Source organism: Octopus sinensis, unplaced genomic scaffold (assembly GCF_006345805.1).
Source record: "Octopus sinensis unplaced genomic scaffold, ASM634580v1 Contig17420, whole genome shotgun sequence".
Taxonomy (NCBI): domain Eukaryota; kingdom Metazoa; phylum Mollusca; class Cephalopoda; order Octopoda; family Octopodidae; genus Octopus; species Octopus sinensis.
The window spans coordinates 7,501-20,000 of record NW_021835048.1 but is presented as its reverse complement, the minus strand read 5'-3'; the positions used below and the strand labels follow the sequence as shown (position 1 = coordinate 20,000).

Below are 12,500 nucleotides of genomic sequence, written 5' to 3'. Positions count from 1 at the left end.
CCCAGAGCTCTAGTAGAAGACACTCGCCTAAGGTGCCACACAGTGGGACTGAACCCGGAACCATGTGGTTGGGAAGCAAGTTTCTTACCGCACAGCCACGCCTGCACCCATTACATTAATCTTTTTTTTTTTTCTTCCATTTCTCTTCTTTTTCCGATTCTTCGTCTCTGCCCCCTGCTTCCCGTCGCCTCTCAGATTGCATACGGCATAAACGTGAACATCCTGATGTTCCTACCAACGCTGGTCATCGGAGTGATTGGGGGCATGTTGGGAGCACTGTTCACATTCATCTCCCTCAAACTCACTCGGACCCGGAAGAGGGTCCTGGGACACATGAAAAAGTTCACGGCCAAAATTGTGAAAGTCCTCGAACCAGCATTTCTGATGGTGAGTATCTTTATTTATTCTTTGGTTTTTCTGTCTTTTACTTGTTTCAATCATTGGACCGTGGCCATGCTGGGGCATCACCTTGAAGGATTTTTGTCAAACAAATCAATCTTAGCATTTTGTGTGTGTGTGTGTTTTTTTTTTTTTACCTAACTCTCTTTTACTCTTTACTCTTTTACTTGTTTCAGTCATTTGACTGCGGCCATGCTGGAGCACCGCCTTTAGTCGAGCAAATCGACCCCGGGACTTATTCTTTGTAAGCCCAGTACTTATTCTTTCGGTCTCTTTGCCGACCGCTAAGTTACGGGGACGTAACACACCAGCATCAGTTGTGAGCAATGCTAGGGGGACAAACACAGACACACAAACACACACACATACATATCTATATATATATATATATATATATATACATATAACGACAGGCTTCTTTCAGTTTCCGTCTACCGAATCCATCTCACAAGGCATTGGTCGGCCCGGGGCTATAGCAGAAGACACTTACCCAAGGTGCCATGCAGTGGGACTGAACCCGGAACCATGTGGTTGGTTAGCAAGCTACTTACCACACAGCCACTCCTGCGCCTAACTCTGCTACTAACTTGCACTGAATCTTGTGGACAAAAGATCTTGCAACTTTCAGAAAACAGGGAATTTCTAAATCCTTATGCTTAACCCTTCAAAGCCTTTTCATTTCATTAGTAAGCATAGGGCCTGTCATTGTTTTTTTCTGAAATAGAATTTCAATAAAAATTAGTCAAATAAAATAATGAATAAAAATGCATGTGCCCTTAAATACCACTGCACCCAGTAAATATATATATATATATGTCTGTGTGTGTGTGTGTGTGTGTCTCCTAGGATCTTGGGCATCCTCCATCCAATTGCACTTCAATTTGATATGTAGATACCGACAGTATCAGGGCGTGTATAAGTCTTGAAAAAGTTACAAAAATTGATTCCAGGTGAGAATGCGATCGATAAAGCCGTGGGAACGTGCATTTGCAAAATAGTTTTTCTTTGGAATAAAAAAAAGTCTATCTTTATTTTTTCTTTTGCTGGTGTCTCAAATTTAGGTTAAATCAGTGTTTCTCAAAGGGGAGGCCTATGGGACGGTTGGACAAGTTGTTTTGAGAAAATTTGGTTTAAATGTTTGACAACTCAGCACCATCCATTGGACGGGGGACGTTTTGCTCGTATTCGTGTTATCATTATTAATTTTACGTATTTTAGTATTCTTATTCGTTCCTGTCCTTGTTTTGTATACATTCGAGGCTTTCTTCCAAGGAATCTAATGCGCTTGGCTTAGATTTTCCTTTGGGGCTGGCCAGGTCGGAGCAATCTCAAGATTAATCAGCTGAAATTGCGAGGATGATCCGGTTCTGAACTGAAGATTGAAGGCTTTGAATGTCCCGTCCGTATTTTTTGTATCGTCTTCTAGATGTTTTGCGTTCTTGTCCAGTTTGTGTTTTTTTTACATTTATCCTATATATATATATTATATATATATATACACATTATACACATATACATTATACATACATATATATATATATATCCTCTGGAAGATGTGGGACGAAGTGGTGAGAAAGGATTTTGGGATGCTGGGCCTCATTGAGGAAATGACAAGGGGGCTGGGAGCTGTGGTGATTTGCTATACATGAGAAGACACTGTCAAGCTAAATAAAATCACTGCCATCCATACATACTGGCTTGTCCCTTACAGGGGCCGGTGCCACTTAAAAAGCACCTGTGCCGGTGCCACTTAAAAAGCACCTGTGCCGGTGACATGTAAAAAGCACCTGTGCTGGTGCCACTTAAAAAGCACCTGTGCCGGTGGCATGTAAAAAGCACCTGTGCCGGTGCCACTTAAAAAGCACCTGTGCCGGTGCATGTAAAAAGCACCTGTGCCGGTGCCACTTAAAAAGCACCTGTGCCGGTGCCACTTAAAAAGCACCTGTGCCGGTGCCACTTAAAAAGCACCTGTGCCGGTGGCATGTAAAAGCAACCAGTACACTCTGTAAAGTGGTTGGCGTTAGAAAGGGCATCCAGCTGTAGAACCCATGGCAAAACAGAGAATTGGAGTCTGGACAGCTTCTTGCTATCCATCTGTGTCAAACTGTCCAACCCATGCCAGCATGGGTAACGGACATTAAACAGCAATGATAATGGTGCTGTCACACACACACACACACACACATCACCACCACCACAACTGCAACCACCACCACCACCACCACCATCATCATCACCACCACCATCATCATCATCATCATCCTCATCATAACCATCACCATCATCCTCATCATCATCATCATCATTATTTAACATGCTGCTATTTCTGTTTCAGTTAGTGATGACAACTGTCTGCCTATTTGCACCTGCCCTCTTTTCCTGCAGCCAATTTACCTGTGCAGAAGGTCAGCCGAGCAACATCAGGTAAGTCTTTCTGCCACTCACATTGCATCCTCTCACCTGAAACAATTTTCTTTTGTCACCTTTTAAAACCACTATCATCATCATCATCATCATCGTCATCATCTTCTCTCCGTCCGAGACCTCTGGAGATATGCTGTGACTTCGAAGACCCGACAAATGAAGTGAGTTCATGGCTCGCAGGACGGCCTGCTGCGCTGACCTTGGATCGTAGAGTGACCCGCTGTTCTTGAGGAGACCTACTGAGTCAAGTTCGTCAACATCAAAAATTCGAATGGGAATTGTAGCTAAGACACCAGTGCTGGTGACGTGTAAAAGCACCATTCGAGTCTAGCAGTTACTAGCGTCGCCTGACTGGTGTCCGTGTCAGTGGCACGTAAAAAGCACCAACCGATCGTGGCCGTTAGCAGTCCCGTCTGGCACCTGTGCCGGTGTCACGTAAAAGCACCTACTACACTCACAGAGTGGTTGGCGTTAGGAAGAGCATCCAGCTGTAGAAACACTGCCAGATCAGACTGGAGCCTGGTGCAGCCTCCATAGCTTACCAGACACCGGTCGAACCGTCCAACATGTGCTAGCACGGAAAACGGACGTTAAACGATGATGATGATGATATATATATATATATATATATATATATACATACATACAAACGGACAGAGTTGATATCTATTGATAAGGTTGCAAAAACAATGTAAGACCAACAAAATAGTTAAATGAGTGGAAATTGAATCAGTGTGTGTGTTAAACATATTAAAGCAATATGACCCTCCCCAGACACAAAATCCTGGCTATATTTTCTCGGTAAACTTTTCTTTGTGGTGAATTGGTGGCAGTGAACTTGTGTTTGTGTCTTTCAGTGTCTGTGAGTTTAGAAATTTATGTATGCGTTTGTGTGTATGTGAATGTGTGTCTATTTCTATCGCTATGTTTGTGTATGAGTCTAGCAGCCTCTGTGCATGTACTCTCTCTTTTACTCTTTAAACTCTTTTACTCTTTTACTTGTTTCAGTCATTTGACTGCGGCCATGCTGGAGCATCACCTTACTCTTTTACTCTTTTACTTGTTTCAGTCATTTGACTGCGGCCATGCTGGAGCACTGCCTTTAGTCGAGCAAATCGACCCTGGGACTTATTCTTTGTAAGCCCAGTACGCATTCTATCGATTTCTTTTGCCGAACCGCTAAGTGACGAGGACGTAAACACGCCAGCATCAGTTGTCAAGCAATGCTAGGGGGACAAACACAGACACACAAACATATACACACACACACTCATATATATATATATATATATACATATATATATATAATCAGCCGAAATTGCTAAGATGATCTGGTTCTTGACTGATGACTGAGGGCTTCGAATGTCCCGTCCTATGGTTCTTGTGTCGTCTCTGTGGTGTTTCATGTTCTTGTCCATGTCTGTAATTATTTTTATTGTTTACCTATATATATATATATATTATATACGACAGGCTTCTTTCAGTTTCCGTTTACCAAATCCACTCACAAGGCTTTGGTCGGCCCGGGGCTATAGCAGAAGACACTTGCCCAAGGTTCCACGCAGTGGGGCTGAACCCAGATCCATGTGGTTGGTAAACAGGCTACTTACCACACAGCCACTCCTGCGCCTATGTGTGTGTGATCTGACTCTACAGGGGACTGTCTTATTTGTATCTGTCTGTCTGTGTGTCTATCCATTGTCTACCTGTGTTGACCTCCCCCGCCTCTTCCCCCCTAACCCCACCTCCCCACACCTTGCTAATATTTTAATTTTTATTTTTCTTCAGATACAGCTGCAAGAATGATTCCAGAACTGACACCCACGTTGAGTCATCTGTAGCTCGGTACCATTGTCCTCGTGGTTCGTCATGGAGTGTCTCAAACACGACCTACTACACCAACGAGACATATAACGAAGGTCAGCATGTATGTTTTGTTTTTTGTTTTTGTTTTTCCTTTTAAATCCAACTCTGCCTCCTCCTCCTCCTCTTTTCCTCTTCGTCCCACTCACCTTGCATCTTCTTCTTCCTCCTCTTCATTATAATAATAATAATAATAATAAGAGCACTCACAGAGTGCAAGCCTCTGCCAAGGTAGCACCAACGTCCTCTCAACGATTAGCCAGAGATGATTTTTAAAATGAGAATATATGAAATAAACTCGATTGCTCTCACAAATGAGAATACTAAAAATGAACCTGATTGCTCTCAAAAATTAAGTGAAAAAACAGGAAAAATATTTTTATAAATTCATGTTGCCAGCCTTGCCTGGCCCTGTGCCGGTGGCACGTAAAAAGCACCATCCGTTCGTGGCCGTTGCCAGTGCCACCCCGACTGGCCTCCGTGCCGGTGGCACGTAAAAGCATCATCCGTTCGTGTCCGTTGCCAGCCTCGCCTGGCCCCCGTGCCGGTGGCACGTAAAAAGCACCATCCGTTCGTGGCCGTTGCCAGTGCCACCCCGACTGGCCTCTGTGCCGGTGGCACGTAAAAGCATCATCCGTTCGTGTCCGTTGCCAGCCTCGCCTGGCCCCTGTGCCGGTGGCATGTAAAAAGCACCATCCATTCGTGGCCGTTGCCAGTGCCACCCCGACTGGCCTCCGTGCCGGTGGCACGTAAAAGCATCATCCGTTCGTGTCCGTTGCCAGCCTCGCCTGGCCCCCGTGCCGGTGGCATGTAAAAAGCACCATCCGTTCGTGGCCGTTTGCCAGCTCCGTCTGGCACCTGTGCGGGTGGTACGTAAAAAGCACCCACTACACCCGTGGAGTGGTTGTCGTTAGGAAGGGCATCCAGCCGTAGAAACACTGCCAGATCAGACTGGGCCTGATGCAGCCTTCTGGCTTCCCAGACCCCAGTTGCACCGTCTAACCCATGCTAGCATGGAAAACGGACACTAAATGATGATGATGTTCAAAGAAATTTTTTATAATTTTAATTTCTCAAATTTTCTTGATTCTTTTTTACTCCAATTTTTCACAAATTTAAATATTCCTTGCATTCACTACAGAGTATTCGATTCTCATTTGCAAAGTCTCTCACTTTCTCTTTTTTTAAGTTTTCATTTGCTATTTGGAAAACCGACAGTTTATTCCGTCAGATGTTGTGTTTTTGTATTTTCAAATCATCTCAGCAGACTGAGACATTATTGTTTACCATTTTCCATCTTTTTCTTTTTTGTCTCTTTTACTCTTTTACCCTCTCCAGTTGCAACCCTTTTGTTCTGGACTGGAGAAGATGCTGTCAAACATTTGTTCTCTCGAGAAACGCCATTCGAGTTTGGTTACGTCTCCCTCTGTTCTGTCTTACCATTTTATTTCTTGATGGTATGCTGGGCATCTGGAACAGCTGTGTCTGCCGGAATCCTAGTGCCAATGCTGTAAGTTTACCATTATGCTAATTCTGTTGAAAAATATCTAATTCCATCTCAGTTATCTGAATATTTAATACAATTCATTGTTTAATAGTTTGACCTGTCAAATATTTAAACCTGACTTCTCCCTCTCTCTTTACTCTTTACTTGTTTCAGTCATTTGACTGCAGCCATGCTGGAGCACCGCCTTTACTCGAGCAAATCGACCCCGGGACTTATTCTTTGTAAGCCCAGTACTTATTCTATCGGTCTCTTTTGCCAAACCGCTAAGTGACGGGGACGTAAACACACCAGCATCAGTTGTCAAGCAATGCTAGGGGGACAAACACAGACACAAACATATACACACACACACTTATATATACATATATACGACAGGCTTCTTTCAGTTTCCGTCTACCAAATCCACTCACAAGGCATTGGTCGGCCCGGGGCTATAGTAGAAGACACTTGCCCAAGATGCCACGCAGTGGGACTGAACCCGGAACAATGTGGTTGGTTAGCAAGTTACTTACCACACAGCCACTCCTAAAAATCTAATTCCATCTCAGTTATCTGAATATTTAATCCAATTCTTTGTTTAATAGTTTGACCTGTCAAATATTTAAACCTGACTTCTCTCTCTGTCAATTTGTTCCGTCGTATTTCGTATTTAGTTGCAGTTAATTTATTTAATATTTCTTTTATTAAATATTAATTCTAACTTACCCATCTGCTGAGAATAGCAACCTAGAAATAGCAGCCAATCTCTTCACTTATGTCAGTCTTTCTTATTCACATCAAACTCCCTCACTCACATAAATCTCTCTCACTCATTTCAGTTTTCCCCACTCATGTCAATTTCTCTCATTCCCACCAATTTCTCCCACTCTCATCCACCACCACCACCACCACCACCACCACTACCACTTGCCACCACTACCACCACCACCACTACCACCACCACCACTACCAGCATCACACCACTAACATCACCACTACCACCACTTGGCACCACCACCACTTGGCACCACCACCACTACCCCCCACCACTACTGCAGCTACCACCACAACCACCACTACCACCACTACTACTTCTACTACCATCACTACTACTACTCCCAACACTACTGCTGCTGCTGCTACCACCACAACCACCACTACTACTACTACTACTCCTCCCACTACCACTACCACCATTACTATTACTACTACTCCACCCACCACCACCACTACTACTACCACCACCACCACCACCACTACTCCCCACCACTACTGCTGCTGCTACCACTACCACCACCACTACTACCACCACCACCACCACCACTACTACTACCACCACCACCTGCACCACAACCACCACCACCACCACCACCACCACCACTACTACTACTACCACCACCTGCACCACAACCACCACCACCACCACCACCACCACCACCACCACTACTACTTCTACTACTACTGCCTTTTCTGTTTCAGTTTCATTGGTGGATTGTATGGCCGTACGATTGGCCGTGTGTTAATCTCCATCCTGGTCAGCTCCAAGTCAACAGACGAAGGATACTGGAATTGGATGGACCCTGGGGCCTTTGCCCTCATTGGGGCCGCTTCCTTCTTTGGTGGCGTAACGCGTCTCACAAAGGCTGTCACAGTTATCATGGTAAGGCACCGACCTGCATCGTTTTTTTTCTGTTTTTATTGTACTTTCCATTGGTTTCAGATATTTGGAATTTTTGTAGACTAGTGGTTAGGGTGCCAAGGACACAACCATAAGAATTGTGGGTTCAATTCTTGGGTTGAATGATGTGTGGTGTCCTCCAGCTAGGTTCATCATTTCATATCGCTCTGAGGATAGCTGCATAAAAAAACTGCTACCTGTGGGTAATAAAGAAATATATATTGCCAGCTCTGTCTGGCCCCCGTGTCGGTGGCACCTAAAAGCACCATCTGTTCGTGTCCGTTGCCAGCCTCGCCTGGCCCCCATGCCGGTGACATGTAAAAGCACCATCCGTTCATGGCCGTTGCCAGCCTCGCCTGGCCCCCATGCCGGTGACATGTAAAAGCACCATCCGTTCATGGCCGTTGCCAGCCTCGCCTGGCCCCCATGCTGGTGACATGTAAAAGCACCATCCGTTCGTGGCCGTTTGCCAGCTCTGTTTGGCACCTGTGCGGGTGGCATGTAAAAAGCACCCACTACACTCACAGAGTGGTTGGCGTTAGGAAGGGCATCCAGCTGTAGAAACACTGCCAAATCAGACTGGGCCTGATGAAGCCTTCCAGCTTCACAGACCCCATTTGAACCGACCAACCCATGCTAGCATGGAAAAATGGAAAACGGACGCTAAATGATGATGATGATGATGATATATGCTAAAAAGTATTTGTGAAGTAAAATCATGTAGCAACACCAAATGGCAGTGCCCCAGCATGACCACAGCTTGTGATCTGAAACTAAATAAAAGTAAAATAAATATAGACCTATTGAGTCAAGTACATCAACAATATCAAAATCAAATCAAATAGAAATTGTAGTTGTGACCCCCGCTTCTGTGCTGGTGACATGTAAAAAGCACCATCCGAACGTGGCCGATGCCAGTGCTGCTTTCACTGGCTTCCAATTGTGGTCGATGCCAGCTCCTCTGGCCCCCTCTACAGGAGGCACGTAGAAAGCACCCACTACACTCTCGGAGTGGTTGGCATTAGGAAGGGCATCCAGCTGTAGAAACACTGCCAGATCAGATTGGAGCCTGGCACAGCCTGCTGGTTTCCCAGATCCCGGTTGAACCGTCCAACCCATGCTAGCATGGAAAGCACACGTTAAATGATGATGATGATGATGATGATGATGATACACACACACACACACACACAATGGGGTGCTGAAAAGTTCCTGGCCTTGGGTAAAAGAAAATACAGAAGGATCAGTTAATTATGATTTTATTCAATATGTTCCCCTCTCAGAGTCACACACTTATTGCAGCAGTCCTTCAGTTTTTCTAAGTCCTGTAAATGAACTCAGAAGGTTTGGCCTTCAACCAGGCCTATTGCAATGCCCTTAAATACAGGAACTTTCCAGCAACCTCTCGAATTTTACTGATTCAAATATTTCCTTTCGTGACCTTCCAAATTGATTTTTACTGATTTAAATATTTCCTTTCGTGACCATCCAGATTGGTTTTTACTGATTCAAATATTTTCTTTCTGTGACCACACAAATTGATATTTACTGATTCAAATATTTCCTTTCGTGACCATCCAAATTGATTTTTACTGATTCAAATATTTCCTTCCATGCCCATCCAGATTGAACTGACAAATGACGTCCAGTTTCTGTTACCAATCATGGTAGCTATTATGGTCGCAAAGTGGATCGGTGATTTCTTCACCCATCCCCATTACCATTCGTTACTAGAGTTGAAGTGTATCCCATTCTTGCCACCGGAACCACAAGTCGTCATCGACAAGAAACTGTAAGTTACAACAGACGTTTTACTCTTTTTTTTTTTATCTTTTACTTCTTTTACTTGTTTCAGTCATTTGACTGCGGCCATGCTGGAGCACCGCTTTTAGTCGAGCAACTCGACCCCGGCACTTATTCTTTGTAAGCCCAGTACTTATTCTATCGGGCTCTTTTGCCGAACCGCTAAGTGATGGCGACATAAACACAACAGCATCGGTTGTCAAGCAATGCTAGGGGGACAAACACAGACACACAAACACACACACATACATATATAACGGGAAGCTTTATGAAAATAGACAAAAGACGAAGGCAGGTGGAAAACAAACGAACAATTGTATTAGTATGGCGCTCAGGAAATATAAATGAAACAAGTCTTTAACGTTTCGAGCCTACGCTCTTCAACAGAAAGATACACAGAGAGAGAAAAACACAGAAAGAAGGAGAGAAAAAAAGTGGTAATATAAGAGAAAATAAAAATACAACAAACGGGACAGTTTATGCGAACAAGTTCAAGGTTGAAAGTTCAAGGTGAGAAATGTGTAGACGTCGTGGTATATTTTTTAAGGATTTCACATCAATGCAAAGTCACTTTGATCCGCGAAAGAGAGGTGCAGCCAATGGTAAGTATCCAAGAGGTAAAGAAAATCCAAGGTAGAGGTAAGTGTTGATAGTGGTATTGGTAGAATATAGGATGAAAGTGAGACCACGTGAGCGCATAATATATAACGGGAAGCTTTATGAAAATAAACAAAAGACGAAGGCAGGTGGAAAACAAACGAACAATTGTATTAGTATGGCGCTCAGGAAATATAAATAAAACAAGTCTTTAACGTTTCGAGCCTACGCTCTTCAACAGAAAGATACACAGAGAGAGAAAAACAATATAAGAGAAAATAAAAATACAACAAACGGGACAGTTTATGCGAACAAGTTCAAGGTTGAAAGTTCAAGGTGAGAAATGTGTAGACGTCGTGGTATATTTTTTAAGGATTTCACATCAATGCAAAGTCACTTTGATCCGCGAAAGAGAGGTGCAGCCAATGGTAAGTATCCAAGAGGTAAAGAAAATCCAAGGTAGAGGTAAGTGTTGATAGTGGTATTGGTAGAATATAGGATGAAAGTGAGACCACGTGAGCGCATAATATATAACGGGAAGCTTATGAAAATAAACAAAAGACGAAGGCAGGTGGAAAACAAACGAACAATTGTATTAGTATGGCGCTCAGGAAATATAAATAAAACAAGTCTTTAACGTTTCGAGCCTACGCTCTTCAACAGAAAGATACACAGAGAGAAAAACACAGAAAGAAGGAGAGAAAAAAAGTGGTAATATAAGAGAAAATAAAAATACAACAAACGGGACAGTTTATGCGAACAAGTTCAAGGTTGAAAGTTCAAGGTGAGAAATGTGTAGACGTCGTGGTATATTTTTTAAGGATTTCACATCAATGCAAAGTCACTTTGATCCGCGAAAGAGAGGTGCAGCCAATGGTAAGTATCCAAGAGAGGTAAAGAAAATCCAAGGTAGAGGTAAGTGTTGATAGTGGTATTGGTAGAATATAGGATGAAAGTGAGACCACGTGAGCGCATAATATATAACGGGAAGCTTTATGAAAATAAACAAAAGACGAAGGCAGGTGGAAAACAAACGAACAATTGTATTAGTATGGCGCTCAGGAAATATAAATAAAACAAGTCTTTAACGTTTCGAGCCTACGCTCTTCAACAGAAAGATACACAGAGAGAAAAACACAGAAAGAAGGAGAGAAAAAAAGTGGTAATATAAGAGAAAATAAAAATACAACAAACGGGACAGTTTATGCGAACAAGTTCAAGGTTGAAAGTTCAAGGTGAGAAATGTGTAGACGTCGTGGTATATTTTTTAAGGATTTCACATCAATGCAAAGTCACTTTGATCCGCGAAAGAGAGGTGCAGCCAATGGTAAGTATCCAAGAGGTAAAGAAAATCCAAGGTAGAGGTAAGTGTTGATAGTGGTATTGGTAGAATATAGGATGAAAGTGAGACCACGTGAGCGCATAATATATAACGGGAAGCTTTATGAAAATAAACAAAAGACGAAGGCAGGTGGAAAACAAACGAACAATTGTATTAGTATGGCGCTCAGGAATATATAAATAAAACAAGTCTTTAACGTTTCGAGCCTACGCTCTTCAACAGAAAGATACACAGAGAGAAAAACACAGAAAGAAGGAGAGAAAAAAAGTGGTAATATAAGAGAAAATAAAAATACAACTATATATATATATATATATATATATATATATATATATACATATATACATACATATATATACATATATACATACATATATACGATGGGCTTCTTTCAGTTTCCGTCTACCAAATCCACTCACAAGGCATTGGTCGGCCCGAGGCTATAGTAGAAGACACTTGCCCAAGGTGTGATGCAGTGGGACTGAACCCGGAACCATGTGGTTGGTAAGCAAGCTACTTATCACACAGCCACTCCTGCCACTATCTATTTAAAAATTTTTTTTTTTAAATTTTGTATTACATTTTCTGAAAACTGGTGTGATTGGTTATTGGATTTCAACAGATCAATCATTGGTTTTCTACTTGTCTGATTATAAGAATTTCTCTTTTCTTTTTTTCTGTTTTTTGCCAATGTTTATATCATTCGTTACCGCGTCACCTTACTAGAACTTGTGCTGGTGGCACGTGAAACATTTGAGCGAGGTCGTCGCAAGTGCCGCTGGACTGGATCCTGTGCAGGTGGCACGTAAAAAGCACCATTTGGGCGTGGCCGTTGCCAGTACCACCAAACAGGCCCTCATTCCGGTGGCACGTAAAAGCACCCACTACACTCTCGGAGTGGTTGGCGT

The 12,500-nt window shown here is 43.0% G+C and overlaps 1 protein-coding gene across 1 annotated transcript in view; it reads left to right on the top strand.

Annotated features, from left to right (window-relative positions):
- Positions 1 to 12,500, top strand: part of LOC115231107 (chloride channel protein C-like) — a 36,900-nt gene that overhangs the window by 18,802 nt on the left and 5,598 nt on the right. The window contains exons 9-14 of the mRNA XM_029801192.2: positions 196 to 387; positions 2,735 to 2,823; positions 4,612 to 4,742; positions 6,025 to 6,196; positions 7,652 to 7,832; positions 9,476 to 9,642. Of these exons, the coding sequence (XP_029657052.1) occupies positions 196 to 387; positions 2,735 to 2,823; positions 4,612 to 4,742; positions 6,025 to 6,196; positions 7,652 to 7,832; positions 9,476 to 9,642 (932 nt within the window). The remainder of the gene's footprint in view (positions 1 to 195; positions 388 to 2,734; positions 2,824 to 4,611; positions 4,743 to 6,024; positions 6,197 to 7,651; positions 7,833 to 9,475; positions 9,643 to 12,500) is intronic.